At 30.4% G+C, this 21,415-nt stretch overlaps 1 protein-coding gene and 1 long non-coding RNA gene across 2 annotated transcripts; one reads left to right on the forward strand and one right to left on the reverse strand.

Annotated features, from left to right (window-relative positions):
• Nucleotides 1-3,804: 3,804 nt before the first annotated feature.
• LOC131606361 (uncharacterized) lies at nt 3,805-4,590 on the forward strand. The gene is made up of 2 exons (XR_009284816.1): nt 3,805-3,922; nt 4,384-4,590. It is a non-coding gene; the product is annotated as an uncharacterized LOC131606361 (long non-coding RNA).
• Nucleotides 4,591-10,071: 5,481 nt separating this feature from the next.
• On the reverse strand, nt 10,072-11,036 carry LOC131604311 (probable beta-1,3-galactosyltransferase 2). Its single transcript, XM_058876759.1, has 6 exons — nt 11,013-11,036; nt 10,862-10,920; nt 10,595-10,720; nt 10,402-10,511; nt 10,186-10,329; nt 10,072-10,085 (listed from the first exon to the last, which is right to left on the reverse strand). Exons 1-6 carry the CDS (start codon nt 11,034-11,036, stop codon nt 10,072-10,074), a joined length of 477 nt encoding a protein of 158 aa, XP_058732742.1.
• Between the last annotated feature and the right edge of the window lie 10,379 nt (nt 11,037-21,415).

The following is a 21,415-nucleotide window of genomic DNA, read 5'->3' on the forward strand; positions in this document are numbered from 1 at the left end:
AACCTATTGATTATTACAACTAATGGTAACAAATTAAACCAGGGTTGTACGCCCAAATCCTAAAACACTTCCCAAACCTTTTCAACCTACTAGTACCAAGCTACGGATTTTCATCCTTACTCAAAACTACGATGGGCCTTCAAAAAGCCTTCAAACCATCCCAAATCAAATTCTAATCCTAAGGGCGTACAACCTTTCCCCGAACTACGTAGACTCTGATCCTCCCTAAGGAGGTACGTAGGCACTTGGCAACAAGGCGAGTCCCCTTCCCTAAAATCTCAATTTTTCCCTTATTCAATTCTTTAGCTATTAACCTTAATAATTTTGGCCATAAAACTATTACCTTAGATTCAAAGCCATACGAAAGGGTTGAGGGTGCCTAACACCTTCCCTCGACCTGAATATAGTATCTTACCCTGATCTCTATACTGCGTAGGGTTTCCTATTTGCCCTTCAGAATAGGTGGCGACTCTAAAAGCTTTAAATTTAGGGCAGGTTGCTACAGATGGCTGCCATGTTCTTCTCGAAACCTATAGGTAAGAGAAGTTATTATTCTCAATCGAAACCTGTAGGCGAGAGTTGAGTATTATGTTCTTGATTGAAGCTGTGAAGCAAGATCAAGTTAGTTTTTATTTTTAATTGTTTAAATAGCTGTTGCAGGGTTGCAACAGTTAGGTATCACTAGGGAGTGAGCAGAGGTTCTCTTGTCTTAGATGGAGTTCTAAGATAAAGGTTGCATTGGATAGTGACTAGGTAAACCAGAGGTTGTTTATCTGTAAACCAGAGATTTTTTACATAAAATAGTACTACTGATAGTGAAATCTTCTTCCTGGCTTGGTAGCCCCCAAAGTAGGTAGTTAAATCGAACTGGGTTAACAACTCACTGTGTTATTTATCTTATGCATTGTATTATCTATTCAGTCTTGGATGTTGTAACATCGTGTATAACATCAGGTTCAGGTTTGACAGCTTGTCCACTTACAGAACCAATGAAGTTTACAATCAGGTTATGTTGACTGAACAAACATAATCCCAGTACTCATAGACTCCTTCTTCTTAGGGGTAATCAAAAATTGGGGATTGTTCTGTTCTGCCTTTACTAAGCTAATAACAGATTAGATGCCGTGACATCGTGAGTGACATCTTGAGTCTGTCATACCAGAATTTCAATTGGTATCAGAGCAGGCATCCTGTCTATTTCTGGATGAGATCCATGGGGGATACTTTCTGGTTGTGCTAAAGGTAGAAGATTGTTTGAACAAGGAGTGCCATACCCCAACCAAGAAAAAATCCATCCCCAAATCATTTTTGAAACTTGACATAGGAAAAACAAATGATTCAGAGTCTCCAGATGAATTCTACAAAACTTACAAATATGGTTTGTGGAGATGTTGGTAACTCCTCTACTAATCAATTGATCTTTAGTAGGCATTCTAGAAATAAACAACCTCCAAACGAATATCTTGATCTTGGGCGGAACTTTCAACTTCCACATAACCTTCAACAAGCTAATCGTATGCGGCATCCACACAGTATATCACTTATAATCTACATCTTGTTTCAAGAGAAACGTGATTGCCAATAAAATTTGAGAACATGAGCACATTATTAGGGTTGAAGTAACATGATAATATTCTCATTTTAGAAAGCTTTAAGATAAATTTAAATCATTTTAGAAGGGTTGAAGTAACATGATAATTATCAAATAAAACAGTCATTAAAAAATAAGTATCATAGTCAATAAATTATGTATATCAATTATATACTTAGTTTGCTGACTATGATAATTCAATTTGAATTATATTGTACACAAAGTAAAATCATAAAAAAAATATAATAGTTTAAGTCAGGAAATTTTTAAATACTTTATCTTATGTGTTACTTATAGTTTATTTTGAAAGGAACTATATCTGAGGTTTTATTTATTTATATTTTTATTTATTTATGTATTTTTATTTTTTCTCGTAATGTGTAAGGAGTTTTGGTTTTCTTATGGTTATATAGTTTTGCAAAAATATTGTTTAGTTGGAGTTAGTAGTCTTACATATAATTTGTGTTTTTGTGAAAAAAAATTCTTATTATGATCTCCCTTACTGATTTTTCTTCTACATTTACGTGGTATCTGGTTTCTTTTCTTTTTTATACTGTGATTTGTTTATCTACTTTTTTTCTTTGAGATTCATGTGGGGTTTATTTATACAGATGTATGGTTTGATACTGACAATTGTAAAATTCTTGGTAATACTTAATAGGTGATATTATTCAAGATGTGCATGGTCATTTGTTGATTATTGGGGTAGCAATGTGGTGTTATATATTTTTTTCCCAATACTAATAATTTGCGGGGTTTTTTAACCTCCGAAAACAAAACCTCTCAAGTTTAAATAAAATACTAGTTTTTTAATGCATATGCTGACTCAGCTTATTAAAAAATGCCTTGCTGTCATGCCACATAGGCGAAGTTAACGTTTATTCAAAAAATTTAACGGTAATGACCAATTAAACAAACGGAAGAGTTTTTAAGGGACTACAATATAACGTTTATTAGATAAGGGACTAAAGTGAAATATTAAATTAAGTTAAAGGACTTATGAACTAATTAAGCATATATATATATATATATATATATATATATATATATATATATATATATATATATATATATATATATATATATATAAACAAAATTTAATATAATTAAATATTTTAGTGGAATAATTTCAAAAACATAAGAAAGGAAGATATTATATTTTTAATGAATATATAATTTTTTTTGGTATGCGAAATATATAGGGAGAGAGAGAGATCGTAATTTATATGAAGGCCAAAGTTATTTTTAGTTATCTTTTTATTTCTCTTAACAGTCATACAGTATATTTTTCTATAAAACATAATCTAGTTTAATATATATATATATATATATATATATATATATATATATATATATATATATATATATATATATATATATATATATATATATATATATATATATATATATATATATATATATATATATATATATATATATATATATATAACATTTTTTCAAATTTTCTAGTAATAAGAACAATTAAATTTAACATTTAGTGGAAAAATATCAAAAACTTAAAAAATGGAGATATTATAATTTTGTTCGAAATGGGAGAATAATGATGAATTTGGTATGTTTCTTTAAAAGAAAGAAATTAATTAAAGAAATCTATATATATATATATATATATATATATATATATATATATATATATATATATATATATATATATATATATATATATATATATATATATATATATATATATATATATATATATATATATATATATATATATATAAAATTTTTTTTTTTACTTTGCTATTAAGAAAACCAAAATTAATTTTAATATTTAATGAAAGAAATCTAGAAACTTATAAAATGGAGATATTATTTTTTAAATGGAAATGGGAGATAAAAGATGAACTTGTTATTTTTTAAAAAGGAAAATAAAAAATATATCATATATGTATACTATTTAGATTGTATTGTATACCCAAAAAATATTCTTAATTTTTTTTCCCTTTTCTGCCAGACAGTATATAAAAATATTTATAAGGTTTATATTTATTAGGTTCATGAATAGATAACATTCTCACCTACTAATTAGTATAATCCTTATTTTGCTTTGACTGGATATTTATATATTATTATCAATAAATTTGAATGGAAAATAGTTTTATAAATTTTTTAGTATTTTATACTTTTCATCTTTTACATTTTTTATATTTCATTCACTATATAAAGAGTCACACATTCATAATCTCACCGAGTAGTTTCATGTGTTACTCACAAAAGTATTCGTTTTGAGTTCAAAGAATGAGTAACAATGAAGGAAATGTTGTTTATCGCCAAGAACTGGCTTACTTCCTCAGAGACAATATTAATGTGAGTATTATTCAATTCTTTTTATTTTATTTATAATGAATTCTCCTGTTAAATATACCCAAAAGTTTTTATAGCTAATTCTATTTATCTATATTGTTACATGTCACAGAAGAAAGTACAGGGTTTTAGATTCATGTGTCGTGAAATGATTAGAACAAATGCGGAAATTACATCGATTTATGTACATATTCTTATAACTTTCATTTACTTATAATTCATTTGAGATTTTGGTGCTGTGTAAAAAAGATGAAGCATAAAGATAGACGTTGGAAGCCAAAAAAACAATATTTTTGTTCTATAGGCGATAGACATCGAAAATCATTTCAATTTTTTTTGTTTCTAATAATTGATTTTGAAGTTTAACTTTTTTATACATTCAAAATGAATTATGAACACGATTGAATAATTAAAAGTATTTTGCTTTTATTTAAATTGTTGTATATTTTGATCTTGTTTGATAGGAATCGGCTAGACGAGGAAAGCAACCGACAACAATATTATTGAAAAAGAAAATCTTTTCTTTTTCATTTCCTACCGATTTTGATGTTACATGTTTTTTTGGTATAGACAATATGTTGTCTAATCTTACTCAATGGAATGTTCAATGTAGAATGAGAAATTCGGGAATGTGCGATATGGTATAAAAAAGTCTTATTTTTCTTTCTGCACTATCTTGTTGATTGAAGTTTTTTCATTTTTTTTCTTAGATATGAATATTATTGGTGTTAGTGCGTGAGACACTCTTAGTGAGGAGAGAAAGAGAAAATAATAAAGAAAATAAAGATTATATTATTCATTTGAATTGTACAAATAAGAATACAACCTATGACTATTTATATACAACCCTAATTGTGCTTGGACTTACACAACTTGAAATATATTTGATATTATTATATTAGATTATATTTGATATTTTATTATTAATATCGATCCCACTAATATCTCAACAAATCTATCTCAACAATTGATGCTTGTAGTTTGCAATTGTAAGACTCTTTAATTTATTCTTGGTATAACATGTGATATGTAACGCCCGGAAATTTATTTATTCGCTTAATTTAGACGTTTGTGATGTTTATTGAATTTTCGCGTTTTGAAGCGTTTTAGTCGGTATTAGTTCGGGATAGCGGATCGACATTTAATCGAAAATTTTAATATTTTTAGTATTAGAAATATTAATAAGCTAATATGTAGCGTTTCGGGAATTTTCGGAGTATTTGAGATTACACCGTAAATATGAGTTATTGAGTATTAACCCGCACTAGTACAAAAATGTTAATTTACACCCGTTTTTTATTAAATTTACACCTATTATTTTTAATAAAAATCGGGTGTATATCCACAGGGTGAGAAATGTCTAACGAATTTACACCCGTTATTTTTAACAAATATCGGGTGTAATTGGGCGTAATTACGTTTTTAATTACACCCTGTTTTATCAAAAATCGGGTGTAATTACGTTTTTAATTACACCCTGTTTTAATAAAAATCGGGTGTAATTGGGCGTAATTACGTTTTTCATTACACCCTGTTTTAATAAAAATCGGGTGTAATTGGGCGTAATTACGTTTTTAATTACACCCTGTTTTAATAAAAATCGGGTGTAATTGGGCTTAATTACATTTTAATTACACCCTGTTTTAATAAAAATCGGGTGTAATTGGGCTTAATTACATTTTAATTACACCCTATTTTAATAAAAATCGGGTGTAATTGGGCTTAATTACGTTTTAATTACACCCTTTTTTAATAAAAATCGGGTGTAATTGGGCTTAATTACGTTTTAATTACACCATTTTTTAATAAAAATCGGGTGTAATTGAGCTTAATTATGTTTTAATTACACCCTATTTTAATAAAAATCGGGTGTAAATATGTTCTTAATTACCCCCTATTTTAGTAAAAATCGGGTGTAAATACGCCATTTATAAATGAACAATTATATCTATTTACACCCTATTTCATAAACACCATTTAGTTATATTTTATTTTAAGTCATAATATTGTAAATACTATAAAATCATACGCATAAAAATCATATTTTAACTAAGTCAAAATATTTTTAATATTAACCAAAAAGTATACAAAATCATGGACAGTCATAATATTTCAAGTATTATAAAATCATACACATAAAAATTATATTTTAACTAAGTCATAACACTTTCTTCATATATAATTTTACGCCATGCTTGACGGTTAGCTTCGGTGCTCTAGAATCTTTGTGTTTCATCTGAACCCCATGATTACCACTTTCCTTAAGCAATTTCCCAAGTTTACCGCATTTCTTAGAAGTAAACTCCTTCAATACATCTACAACCAACAACCAAAGTTAATGTACACCATCATTTTCAATTATTATAAAAATAAAAATAAAAATAAAATAAAAACATTATTAGCGTTATTGTACCTTCAAAGTTGATCATATCTTGTATGCACATTCCGCTATGAAACAGGGTAGTCCCCAAAGCAAGATGAGCTTCATTGTTCTCTGCATAATAGAAACAAATGTAGTTTGTTATGTTTTTCTATTTCAGATAAAAGGTGTTAGCTTTTTCAATGATGTAACTTAAAACTATATTTGAATATTGACCATGTAATTACTCTTACAATTCCTAACAATAAGAGAATGGAAAGAAAACACGTCAGAACTATTATACAATTGCCAAAAATCAATATTGTGCTCTCTTTCTCAAGGCAGGTTTTGCAGCTCAATTCTTAGTTCCTGGCTCATAAATAAGAGTCATAACTCTTGAATTTGGACGGTCTTTAGTCGGAACTCTCACTCATTCGTTGCATTAGTGACTATTGTATCAAGATTGGATTGTCAATATTTGAAATTCGGTTTTGACTTTTTTTGTAAAACTCTAATACCAAAATTGAAATCTAAACTGTCTGATCTCGATCCAACTACCACCAACGCCTCAGATTGGTGATGGCACTTGGCACATAATCCAAATTCACAAATCTCCTTTATATATTCCTCATCTCTCATTCTTTTTCCGGTCAACCTTACACCCAAGTCACCGGGCATTAAACATGAAGACTCCGTGGAAGAGATTCAAATTCCAATCGATCACCTCGTCGAGAATAATCCAATCCGCCAGACCCACTTTTTCTCTTAAGCAGAATAATCAAACTAACCATAAACTCCACAGTCTATTATTCGGAACAGATGACCAAAAGTCCTGACCAATATCAGCATGGTTTTCCATAAGGTATGCAGCTTGACCCAAATAACCCAATAGAAGGCATGGCAAAACAAGAAAGATAAACGTAAGATGCAAAGTAGCACCATCAGTATCACATATTAGTACACAGGAAATAATAGATATGAAAGAAGCACGATACTTTGATAAATACTAGTACGACTTTACCTGCACTGATCGTACAGAAAAGTAGCAAAGATATGCAAACATGGCTTCAGAACCTGCAACACAGTTCACTAGGAATTTTAATAAATTGTATAGGTTGTGTACAACAATAGTTACATTCATATTGCATATTCACCACAATAAAAAAGTGAGTGTGGGAAAACTTAGACAGTGCCAATCATTATTGCTAGCAATGCATTGTATCTAAACAAATAAAAACACTATCAGGACAGCTAAATCTACCTAAGTGGCAAGATAAAATCTATAATATTAATACACTCCCAGTTTCAAGATCCTGCGTATTTTGTTTACCAGTTGCACACAGAAGACATCCCCCAAGAGAATACCATGCTTTAGTTGAGTTCCTCTTGAAGAAATAGTAGATATGATAGTAGATTTAAGGTTCTCAAGTTTTTCAAATCAGCCCTTGGGAGAAATAGTAGATATGATCACCGCTGTATTAAGAGAGATGATAAACTATATATGTGAAAGCTAGAACTACAAGTTTTAACAAATGAGTTATCTTCTACTATTTGCATCTTCTGATCAAGCATTATGTACCTAGTCAATAAAATGAATGTAGGAGGGAACAGAACTAACCAGCATAACCATGAAAGCATCGACATTGTCCCAACTCTTGATTACAAACTCCCAGACCACTGCAGTCATTTTTGCACTCATTTCCACCTATTATCTGTAACCATTCATGTTACAAAGCAGAGAAATTTCACTTTTGGTAACCACAAATTAACTCAATGCCAATAACAATCATAAAACTTCACCATAAATTTCTGAAATAACAACTTGGAAAATCACTTGTCTCACCTCAGAAACGTTGATTTCCTTTGTAACAGAATCACAACCTGCAAGCCACCGACCAATCTCATCCTTCCACGGCGCACCCTTATAAGCAACCGAACCGTGCAAATCACCCGGGAACCGAATCTTCAAATCAATCGCAGGTTCATCCCAACCATGCTTACTAAACAACTCCATCGATGCATTACTCGAAACACATGAATTTGAAGCTAACTTAAAATAATCTAAAGACGGCGTCAACGGAAACAAGAACAAATGAACTACAGAAGCCAATGCCAAAACCAAAGCAATCGTCGCGGCAAGAGACCAAGAACACCTCCAGGTTTTCATGGAGAACAAATCTAACAGGTCTCTTGCCATTCGCGAAACCGAATCACTACAAAACAATAATCTTATCTAATTCATCAATCTCTCTTGACATCATAACCTGAAAACATCAAAAATCAACAATCGACAATCAACAATAAAATAATAGTATAGAGTATAGAGTATAGAGTATAGAGTATAGTATCTTCCTTACAATGACAGTAATCAGAATCACATAACCCTAACCATAACAAACAGTGATAATTTAGAACTATACTATTACAAAACCCTAGTTAAGTATTGAAGATGTTAAAAAAGAATAAAAATAGAAATTGAATAAAGAAATGAAATAATGATTGATGATAACGTGAGTTCTGACATTAGCGTAGTGAAGACTCACATTTCACGGATCTGAATCCAAAACAGAGAAGCTCATTCATTGAGTAATGTTGAATTGAAAAATAGTGTAATGAGAAGAAGATGGGTTATTTTTTGAGTTTGTAACTATCAACACACATTCACAGCAATTCTCAAGTTTTCCACTGTCATTTCAACCATGCCAGAATACCTGGCATGCACCGTATTATTATGCTCCATCATCCTTACTACGGTGACCCTTTGTATGAGAATAGAATTGTTTCCTATCAAGCTCAACAAGCTTTGCAAAGTTTCAGCACTGTTAATTGTTAGTTTCATCAACAACCTACCTTAAACTACACTGAAACTCTATATCCTATGGCGAAAGAAGTTACAACCAGAACAATACACACTTTAGCTCTCACTAATGGATAGCATATCCATCAACGGGATTTAAATAAATGTCGATTTAAACTAGATGACGAGGCTTACATTCAAACTCATGATAACTAGTATCTTTGAATATGAGTTGAATTAAGCTCCCAGTGAACTGAAATGGGCTCCCAAGGGCTGATTTGAAAGACTTGGGTCTGCACTGCTGAATTTTGATTTTTTTTGGGTGAAAAGTAATACTTCAAAATCATTATTAGCCACTGAGCTTTTGTTTTAAATCAAGCAAACATGACCTTTTACGTAAAGCATTAGCCACCGAATATACTCTTTACTGTAGATGACAGTCAGCAGCACTCTCTTTGTGTGCTCGATTATATGGATGAATTATTGTAACAAAGAGTTCTATTGATCTTATCCAGCAGTTAATTACTAAATTGAATTTTAAATTTGTTCTCAAACATCTTAGGAGATTCGACTATTTTATGAGGATTGAAGTGAAGAGGCTTAAGGATGGCTCCTTAATCCTTTTTCAAGCCAGATATATTCAATAGTCGTTGGCTAAAGCACAAATGTCCCAAAAAGCTAAAGCTATTTCTACTACAACGTTTGGAGGCTATAGTATCAATTTCAGTCTCAGCCTCCAGAGAATCATTAGAAAGTGGTACATAGATTTCTTAGATATGTATGAGGCACTGATAATCATCGTCGTCATCTTAAACCTTCTGTTCCGGGTAAAAAAAGTAGCCATAACAGTCTACTGTGATGCAGGTTGGGAAGCTGGCCCAGGTGATATAAGGTCCAGTAGAAGGAGCCCACTAGCCTATAACAACTATAAATTGCTTAATCAATCATGTATGTTTGTTCATGATAGAAAAATAAAACGTAAGCCAATCTTAGCTGTTAAACTATGTAGTCTGCATGCAGATACATAGCCTATTTTAAACATTAAACCTATATTTTAAAGGGTCACTACACATTAGTAAATCACAATTCAAATCAAAGTACAACAACTACCATGAACCCCCAATAAAGCATTTTCACCTTCGCCGCACCTTCTATGTACTTCTTTTATCCTGTCGGCCGACCTACATATACCACTGCAGCTCCAATCGAATGAAGCAACACAAATGTTGCCTGCTTGCGCCTTCCATTCACAATCTGAACAAAGCAAACCCGATAAACAAATAATCTATAAGCTGTTTTCATAAGTTAACAGGAAAATGTATTCACCTGGAGGAGTGCCACAGCAAAGTCTACGATCATCGATATGCTCCACATCAAGTCCAATAAACCAAGCTCCTATTGACACGTCCTCATTGGCATACTTGTGAAGAACATTACTGGTAATAGCATATACAACACAAGATTAGCACATTGATTTATTGGGGTTTAATAATTTAATTTTTTATGGAGTAGAACTTACTGGTTGTTTGATATGTATGTTGCCAAATCGTTTGAAATAGCATACAATTGCCCCGTGGCATGGCGGAAATACTTGTTTCCCGACTCACCAAACTTCCAATGCTCGGGTTCATGGTACCTTACCCCTCTGTTCAACAATGTAAGAAGGTAAGAAACCAATTCAAATTCACAAACTAAACTCATTAAAATGGATCATAGAGAATCAACAAGTTATAATAACTAAAATCAATCGATAATTAAATGTTCTTCAATCATATTTCTAGCTCACCCTGCTATGAAAATTCCAATTATTACAAGTTTACTCCATATTGCTGGAAGCGATATAAGCTGAAATTTCCATGTTACAACAGATCTTAATAAGAAACTCATGTGGAAACAGTCTAACACATTATATTCTAATAAATCTATGCATGAGAAACCATAATAGCTATAGTTAAAACCATACTTAAGTCGAATATTAAAATAGAATGGGAAACTAGAATAAATAAAGTATAACACTAACTACACCAATTAATTGAATGATGGCTCACATAATCCTTGCTAAAAGAGTGACTTTGCTGGTGGTAAGGAACTGCAGAAAGATACCCCAGAATTTTGTTTTTTAAAGAAACCAAAATGAGTTTGGTAAGCTCTAAATCCTACTCATAAAAGCAACCTTGGCATCTTCCTCTTCTTCAAAACATGGATGCATTTTCACTTGACCTTCTTCCAGCTACACATATAACCGCACAATATATAAGAAAATACTAAACAATGTTCATGTTAAAATAAACCTTACTAATCTCCACTTTTATTGTTTAACAAAATATTATCCAATCTTGCAAAGCATGAACCTGCAGATAAAGAATAACAGTATCTTGAATCGGTGAAATGGAAACATGTATGAGATTCAATACTAAACCATTCTCATACTAGCATATTCATCAAGTTCATGGACATTAATTATGCTTCCAAACTGGTGAGAAAGATGACAAAACCAGCAAAGTAACAAACATGTGGCGTGCGTAGAATCTTTAACAAGGAGAGAGGAAAAGGAAAATCTCCCCCACATGATCACGATTCAGTTATCGGCAAATGAATACAAATCAATTAAACCCTAACTTCGCTGTGTAAATTGAATATGCATGATCGCTAACAGCCATAGATCAGCCGTAGAAAATTGAGAATGGAATCGAGATCGATACTAGATTTTAAGCTTCGCTGTCGTCACTGTGAAATGGTTTCCTCTCAGCTTCGGTGTCGTCACTGCAATAATTTCTTCTCAGCTTCGTTGTCGTCTCTGCAATAGTTTCCCCTCAGCTTCGTTAGTTTCCCCTCAGCTTCGTTGTCGTAAACGTTTTCGTGAAATGAGAGTGAGCGAAGAAGAGATCTTCGTTTTTCAGTGAGGGAACGGTGTCGTCACTGCAAGGGTATTGTAGTGTGGTTTAGAGAAATCAAACTTCGCAGAAATCCGAAATCAACCTCTTTTCCAATCAAAATCGCTGAATTCCGAAATTGCCATGGCCTGAAGCAGCGCGCGAAATGCATGAATGGAACAGAGTTAGATTAAAAATGGGTTTTCTGAAATAGTTGAAAATGAGTTCCGTAAAAGAGTTGAATAGAAAATAGAGAAAGTATTTTATTATATTAATAAATTTAAAGAATTATGTTTAAAGTATAATGTTTCACCTAATAAAGAGTTTTTGTATAATGTTTAAACTATTTTATTCACCTAATAATAGATCCATTAATATTCATTCATTAATTTATTAATAATATTTAAATTATTTATTAAAATGCTATATAGATTATATATTTTGAGTTATAAATTTTAAAAAAAAATTTTCATATAAATTTACACCCATTTTTTGTTTAAAGGGAGTAATTGAACTTTGATTATAATAATATTTTTAATTTAAACCAGTTTTTAGAAAATAGGGTGTAAATTATCACCTGATAATATTTAAAATGATATATTATTTACAAAATTGCCACCGCATTTTTAATTTACACCCGTTTTTCGTATATTGGGTATAAATTTTAAAATTATATTGATCTTTTTGTACTAGTGCGGTATATTAAATAATCAGATATTACTTTTCTTATGGAATAATAGTGGAATAGTGTTAGAAATAGTATTTTAATTTATTTTGAGTTAATGAGTTTATTGGGCCTATTTTTGATTTAGTAAAGATTGGTGAAGGGGGTGTTATTTATTAAGCCCAATATTATAGAAATAATAAGTTTTGTGTAGTTAGAGTGAGAGATAGAGTAGAGCAAACCAGAAAAGAAATATAGAGAGAAAGTCATTTGGGAGAAAGAAAGAAAACTAGGGTTTTAGAGGGAAGGAGGAGGCCAGAGAGGGATTCCATTCAAGAGCTAATTTCTCCAAATTTCTCCAAGAATTCATTAGAGCTGCACTCAATCCAAGGTAACGGTGGGGTTCTCTTCCTATAATGGGGCTTATGAAACCTTGTATGTTGGGGATTAAGGAATTGGGTTATTACATTTGCTGTGATAAATTGTTGAAAATTGAAAATCTATAAAATGATGCCTTCTGTATTTTGCTCTATCTTGTTTTGCCGTCGGCTAGAGACCTACTTACACAGCAACATACTTAGAGTTTTTTTTTACCATGCTGGAACATTGGTTTATGACTGGTTGTTCATCTTATTTCTATTGTTTTGATTGAGTATGTTCTTTTTAAAAAAAAAATTATATAATGAAAAATGGGAATGTGTTGTCGTTGGAAGAGTGTCATCGTAGAGAGAGAGAGAGAGGAGAGTCCCGTTTCTTATTTCAATATTATTGGTACACAACTCTTTTCCAATCACAGTAGAATGTGCAACACACTAACTAAGTTCTAAGTCTCATTCAAGTTTACAATTAGATTCTCTTTAATTAATTTATTATGTTACATTAGTGAAGAAAATACATTTGTCCTTTATGTGTGTTTGGTACATCAAGTTAGTGTGGTTAAAAGCAAAAAGAATGTGAGAGAGATTGAATTAAGGGCGCCGCCCCTTATATCTTGTTATCAGCTTTTTTTTTTTATTTAGACCAAAATCATAATCATGGCCATCCCTGCCTCCATCATTTGTCTCTTTTGTTACTTGGTGTATCCTTATAATGGATTTAGTTTAAGTGACATTTAATAATTATGTAACCTAGTGGTAATTAATAAAAAACAGAAACAAATAGCAACAGTTATAATAAAATACAAAACAGTCCCGTTTGACCGAAATAGCCGAATTAAACGGTATAATTAGTTGTCCGGAATTTGATGAAAAATGACGGGGTAATTAAGTTTAATTAGTATATTAACGTGGTGGTGTTATTTTTTTGAAATTTTGATATTAATCGGTCGATTAAATTAATAGCTTAATTAATTTTTTTAAGCCTATTTAATTAGAATAAATTGAACTTAGACTAACTATTCGTTTTATCGGTAAATTACGGTATCTTGAGGATTTGACCATAATTGTGAATTGTTGTGAATATCTTTGTGATTATTTTTCTAATGATATCGTTCGTTGATTTGATGAATTGTCGGAATTGTTTCGTTGTTGTATGAAGTTGTTGTATTATGTGTGAAGTGTATTACCTTTAATAATCAGTAATAATTGTGTTATGGGCGTGTGCCTTGTGACGAATATTTTGTGAAGTAAATGACGATGATGGTGTTGTGTGATGTTCGGTTCATCGAGTCGCATGCATTTGCATATTTATTGTGACGGCCTGGATTGGCAAATTAGTGACGAAGGCTTATGCCTTGTGCCTCTGAATTGGGCAATTGGTGACGGGGGCTGAAGCTCCGATTGGTACCACATGCATATACATGAGTCTTGTCCCATATATTTCTATGTGATTCATAGCGTGACGTTTATGACTTTGTTGTGATTTGTATTTTTGTGACTTATTAAATGATGGGACTATGCGACGATGTGAATTTGTGACTTAACGATAGAATGACTATATTAATACTTGTGAACGCGATTAACCGAATATGTCTAATTTCTAATATATAATTTATCATGCGCTCGATTATATGAATTGATATCTCACCCTTTCTTTGTTTCGCCGTTGCCTTTATATTGGTAACGTGCAGGTGATTCGCATTGAGAGGAGGTTAGCCGAGTTGGTATTGAGTCGTTGTCGCTCTGATACGTAGCACTCGGGGGGACGAACGCGTTAATTTACTTGCTTTTGATTTATTATATTTTGGCAAATACTTGAGTTGTCTTTTGGAGATTGTCACTTTAATTGTGTTAATTGTTGAATTATGATGCTATGAATCTGTGAACAAATTTTTGAGTTTCCGTTGCACTTCTATGGAAGTTGTTTTATGTTAAAGACTATTATTTGAGGCTTGTCGGTTCTTCCGTACTTTATGAATGCTATGTATCCGCTTTATGCGACGAGGTGATTGTCTTTGTGAATGAATATGTGATACCTCAATTGTTTCATTTGTGAATTTTTATACTCTGATTTCATTTAAATTCCGCGAGAAGAATTGGGGTGTTACATGATACATTTTTTTTTTATTCTTTTTGTTTATATTCTATTTATTATAACTTCAAGATATGATATTTTTATTATACATTTAATTATCTTATAAATAATATAAAATTGTCTATGAATACAAAAATGTTGATTTGTTTATATATTTTTTGAAGTATTTTATTCATGATACTATTGCCGGTGGTAAAAAACTACGATCGATTACGGAGGTTGTGAATCACTTACTTCCGGAAGGATATGCCAAGTTGGATTTGAGGAAGAGAAAGAGAAAGGTATTGAACAATAATATAATATAGACTTAAATAGTCTTTTAATCCTTTAAATTAACATGTTTTTGTTTTTCGTTTATGTATCTTTATTTTTGGGAATAAAAATCTCAAATGTTGAATTTCACTTGATTTTAGTCTCTAAAATTAAAAATTTTAGAAAAATCTGCAGGTTTTCTGCGAATTTTAATTTTAAGGACTAAAATTAAAAGGATTTTAATATTCAGAAATCATTTTTAAAAAAAATAAAATGCAAGACCAAAATAAAAAAACACGTCAATTTATAATGACAAAAAGATTATTTAAGCCTATTATATATAATTGTTTTTGTTGCATTATTTATACATTGTAATTTAAACAATTTTAGCTGTAATTTTTTGAATATCTTAATAGTACCTCTTCTATTAATTGTTAGGACAATGAGATTGACCATGAAGATAATAATGTTGAAATTGAAGTTAAGGATGAAAACTATCCTAAAATTATGAGGGATGATTTACTTCTTCCAAATGCCTTTGCTCTAAGAGGAAAAGAAAATATAAAAAAAAGGTGATACATCAAACTTACATTGATTATTAAGGTTGCTACTTAATTTTTTTTTTACATAATCTTGACGGGCTATTTTATCATTGTTTATTACTTTTAGGTTTAAAAAGAAAAATATGTTCAAAAAGAGAAAAATAATGTTTTAAGTTCTCCAAACTCTTCAAAAAAAAATTCTTCGATCGAAGAAAAAGTCAACAATTTGAAAGCTACAAATATTTCTTGTCCTCTACTCATCAAGGTCAACAAAAACAATAATCAAGTTGAAAATATTTTTTATCCTCCTAAGACCGAGGACAATGCGAAAAATTCAAAATAAAAAAATAATCTTACAATTAAGAGTGATGATTTACTTCTCCCTATTGCCTTTGTACCTAGAAAAAAGAGAAGCTATAAAAAGAGGGTGATGTATCTAACGTAGATTTAATATTAATATTTTTACATAAAATTTCTTAAAACATAATTTTGACTGACTGTTATCTTTGTTTATTACTTTTAGGTTCAAAAAGAAAAACTTACAGAAAATGAGAAAATTAATGCTCCAAGCTCATCAACATTTTCTCCTATGATTGAAGACAAAGTGGATAATTTTGAAGCTCGGAATATTTCTTGTTCTCTAGTCATCAAGGTCAACAAAAATAATCATCAAACTAGAAATATTCTTTAACCTCCTGAGATCGAACACAAGGGCAAAAATTTGATAATGGAAAATAACTTTTGTCCTCCAATGTCTGAGGACAAGATATTGCCCTTAAAAAAGTTGATAACAAAGATAATAATGTTGAAATCAAGGCTAAGGATGAAAGCAATCTTGAAGTATGGAGTGATGATTTACTTCTTCCTATTACCTTTGTACCCCGAAAGAAGAGAAGCAATAAAACGAGGGTGATACATCAAATATATATTAAATACTAATATTTTTCCACAAATTTTCTTACATAATTTTGATTGATTATTTTATCATTGTTTATTAATTATAGGTTTCAAGAGAAAAACATGTTGAAAAAAAGAAAAATAATGCTCCAAGTTCACCAAGCTCTTCAACATTGTCTCCTATAGTTGGAGACAAAGTGAACAATTCAGAAGTTGAAAATATTTTTTGTCCTCTTGTCTTCATGGTCAACAAAAACAATCATCAATATGGAAAGGTTTTTTATTCCCCTGAGATCCAGGACAAGGAAAAATATTTGGAATCAGAAAATAACTTTTATCCTACAATGTTTGAGGACAATATCTTATTCTTAGATGAGGTTGATGACAAAGATAATAATGTTAAAACTGATGTTGAGGATAAAAACAATTTTGAAGTTAGGAGTGATGATTTACTTCTCCATATTGCCTTTGTACCTAGGAAGAAGAAAAGCTATAAAACGAGGGTGATGCATCTAACATATATTTAATATTAATATTTGTACATTAGTTTTCTTACATAATTTTGACCAACTAATTTATATTGTTTATTATTTTTAGGTTGGAAAAGAAAATCATGCTGAAAAAGAGAAAAATGTTTCTCCAAGTTCTCAAAACGTTTCAACATTTCCTCTTTTGATTGAAGACAAAGTGAATAATTCAAAAGCTGCATATATTTCTTGTCCTTTAATGGTCAAAGCAAACAACCCTCAAACTGAAAATGTTCTCTGTCCTTCTGAGATCAAACACAAGGAAAGAATTTTGGAATCTGAAAATATATCTTGTCCTCCAATGTCTAAGGACAAAGAGAATAATTCAAAAACGAAAAATTATGCTTGTCCTCAAGAAATAGAGTACATTGAAAATATTTTAGAGATGGAAGATATTTCAATAGAAACATTGCTAAATCCACAAGAAGTTCAGATTGGATCTTTCTTAAGTATTTTGGAAGTTCAACCCAATGTTCATGTCAATCCAGGAGTGGTAGAAGATATGTTGAAAGCATGTGATGATAATAACTTGACGTTAACAGAGGACAACAACAACTACAAAGTCTATTCTGAAATTACCGAAGATTTTTCTGAGTATGATGATCTCATAGCAAGCTTCCTCAATTAATTTTTTTTTACCTAAAACTGATAATCATCAGTAGCAAATAAAGGATGATAATAAAAGTGGTTTTGCTAATCCTTTTATAATTGTCAGTTTGAGAGTATGAGAAATTTAATAATTGACATGATTATAGAGTCCAAAAACAGATGCACCTTTACATATTTCTTCACTTTTTCGATCAACTCTAAATTATTATACTTTTATAACATATTTATTATTTTGATATGTAGCTAAGTTTTAGTCATAAATAAAATAATTTTTTATTAAATTTTATTTATTTTTTCGATCGAACTCTTAAATTATTATACTTTTATAATATATTTATCCTTTTGATGAACAACCACCTTAAGTGTAAAATTTGAATACATGACTGTTGTAAGTTACTAAAACGTTTAGTCATTTCAATGAAAAATAAATACATTTTTAATCATTTATTAAACCTAATTTTTTACAAAATAATTTTTTTTATAAATATTTAATTGTACAATCATATTTATCCAATTAATTCATATAAAATTCTGGATGTATCTAATGCTCCTAACGTTTTTTAGAATCCAGCAAATTAAGTCCTCAAATAAAAATACTAATCTATTAGACAAAATAAATATAATTTAGTTTTAAAAATAAATTTATTAAGTAAAAAACATAAAAACAAATGAAAAAGAAAAAGAGAAATGAAAAAAAAAAAGAATAAAAAAATATTTTGGATTATTAAATCTATAAAGAAATTAATTTGTAATCTAATAAATATATTAATTATTATTAAATAATAATATTTGTACTTTATTTTTTAATTTAATCATATACTCATTTATTATTATATTATTATTAAAATATAAGAAACCAAATATTTGAAAGAAAGTTTTGGTATTTACGTTTCATTAATTATTTAATTATATTTTATTTAAATCATAAAATAATTTAACTATTTAATTAAATTTATAACTTTAATGTTTTAAAAAAAATTTAAATATAACTTTAATTTATCTATTTTACCACCCTTAATTTCTATTATTTAGGTTTTTATTTTTCTTTTAAATTTATGAGGAATAAAATGAATTATGTTTATTTGTTAAATATGTGGTTATTAAAAAAAATGGAAAGAGAAAAAAAAGTCTTTTTTTATGGAATATAAATAAGGAATATTAATTAAAACGTGAATTTATTTATTTTTTAATAAACAATTGATATAAGAACTCGTACTAGGGATGCAACCCTTTCAACATGAACAAACTACAGAGAGTTAAAACAATCTAGAGGTAATTTATACCAATCATAGAAACTAGAAGACGATAACGGGTTAGAACTAGCTAACAAACTCCTAGATAAAACATAACATTAGAACACATCACATCAATACCTTATTAAAACGTGAATATTAAAAACAATTAAGTATATAAGGGCGGTTGAAACCGCCATTTTTTTGTGTATATATTAGCTCGGCTAATAAAACCGCCATTATCAACCATAGATTGTGGTAGTTTTTAATAAACGCCGTAATTAAACAGCCACAATTTACGCGATTTTTTGTAGTGACACCCGAAGCCAACAACAAAAATTCAGCATTGTTTCGGCCATCAATACTTAAATAACTACAAGAATGAAATAAAAACAATTAAACTCAATAATATTTACACGATAATGCAATATAAACACTATAACGTAAACTATACTGAATATACACTAAAGTTGAGGTTTATTGATAAAAACAAATGAATTAAGCCGATGAGTCTTAATTATTCACGCTCAAATTTACAAAAATTTAGCATTCATCAAACTCTCACCAACTTAGACTTGTCTGTCCCAAAACAAGAATTAATCAACTCAAAGAAATAAAAGTGACATCCAAGCAATTACGCAACAACAAGTTTTGAAAAACGGAAACAAATGTATGGTTTAAATAAAAAAGGCACGTGTTGAAGCGATATAGCGGCAAGCAACAAAAGATTTGGAAATATTTATCCGGGAATTTATCGTGTCCACAGAGATTAGTGCTACTGAACTGCCATTCGACGAATTCTTAGTTCTTGAGTTCGGGTTAAAATGGGTTTTAAGTAAACAAGGAAAACATAACATATGAACATAAAATAAATTCATTCTTGATAGAGAATAGTTTATCTGGTTTGAATCTAAACTACTCCTCACAAACTTAGATTTATCACTCCGCCGTACTCAATCTACAATACTCATCAGGATCACCACATATCCCTCACATCAATGTCCATTTCTGCAACACCGACGGGAATTCAACTATATTGCTCTTTCGACGATGTCTCAACCGATCGAACAACACAGAGACATTAAACTCAAATATTATGTGGATGTTAACCCCAATCCTATGTCTAGAATCAAAAGCTAACAGATATCCCCCTAATCAAGATTTGTGATGTCTATTTCTACAACAACACAAATCCAAAACATTTAAGCAAAAAGATCAAGGAAACACCGATTAAGATTTGTAAAGCAAACTTTATACAACTAGTAAAAAGAGTAACAAACATCCATGGGTTTAGAGTATTTACATACAAACTCATCAAAAGAGAAATACAAAGAGAAGAGAAGAAGAGGAACCAAACATTTCTTGGTTTGTCAACACCAATCGATGAGAAATTCGACCTCCGATCATCAAGATGCATGCTCCATTGTTGTTTTCAAGCTCTCCCTACTCAAAAATGGTTGTGATGACTTTGGGAACAAATACCCCAAAGCATAACCCTAAAAAATGTGATTTTTCCCTATTTAATGACTTTCCAAACCGCCCAGACCGCGCTTAGCGCGCAAATCCGCGCTTAGCCCGCTCAACAGAAAATTGAAAACTTATTTTGGCCATATCTTGAGAACCGTAACTCCGATTTACGCCTGGTTTGAAGCGTTGGAAAGCTTATTCCATGCTCTATCTAACAATGAATAGATATCAATGAAATTGATGATTTTTCTCATATTTGTTTTGAGCCTTATTCGTCGACGAGTTGGTTCCGTTGCTCAAAATCGCTTTGAAGTCGTGTCTTCGACACTTTACTTCTCATGCTCCAAATACACAAGAATACCTACAAAAAGACACAAAAACTATCAAAAGGTATAAAAGTATATGAAAATACAACTATTCACAAAGTATACGTATTTATACACAAAACGGGGAATTATTCAAACGGTATTACAAAAAGTATCGATAAGTGCCACTATTTACAAACACAAAATAACTACATTTTGGCACTTAACAACTCTCCCCAACTTGAATTTGTTTGTCCTCAAACAAGGCCAAACACTCAAATCGCAAAATTAAAAATCCAAAGAATCAAGAATCAACAAAGTTTAGAAAAACGAAACAATTGTACAGTTCAAACAAAAACGCACAAACAAAGTAATACTTACCGCAATCCTACAACGACACATGAAAATGAAACGAATCCTAAGTACAAAAATCATACAAAACATTCTAAACAAAAATGCTCAATCATGAATCACGCCTAGGAAAAACTCATCGGTAGATG

Source organism: Vicia villosa, linkage group LG5 (assembly GCF_029867415.1).
Source record: "Vicia villosa cultivar HV-30 ecotype Madison, WI linkage group LG5, Vvil1.0, whole genome shotgun sequence".
Taxonomy (NCBI): Eukaryota; Viridiplantae; Streptophyta; class Magnoliopsida; order Fabales; family Fabaceae; genus Vicia; species Vicia villosa.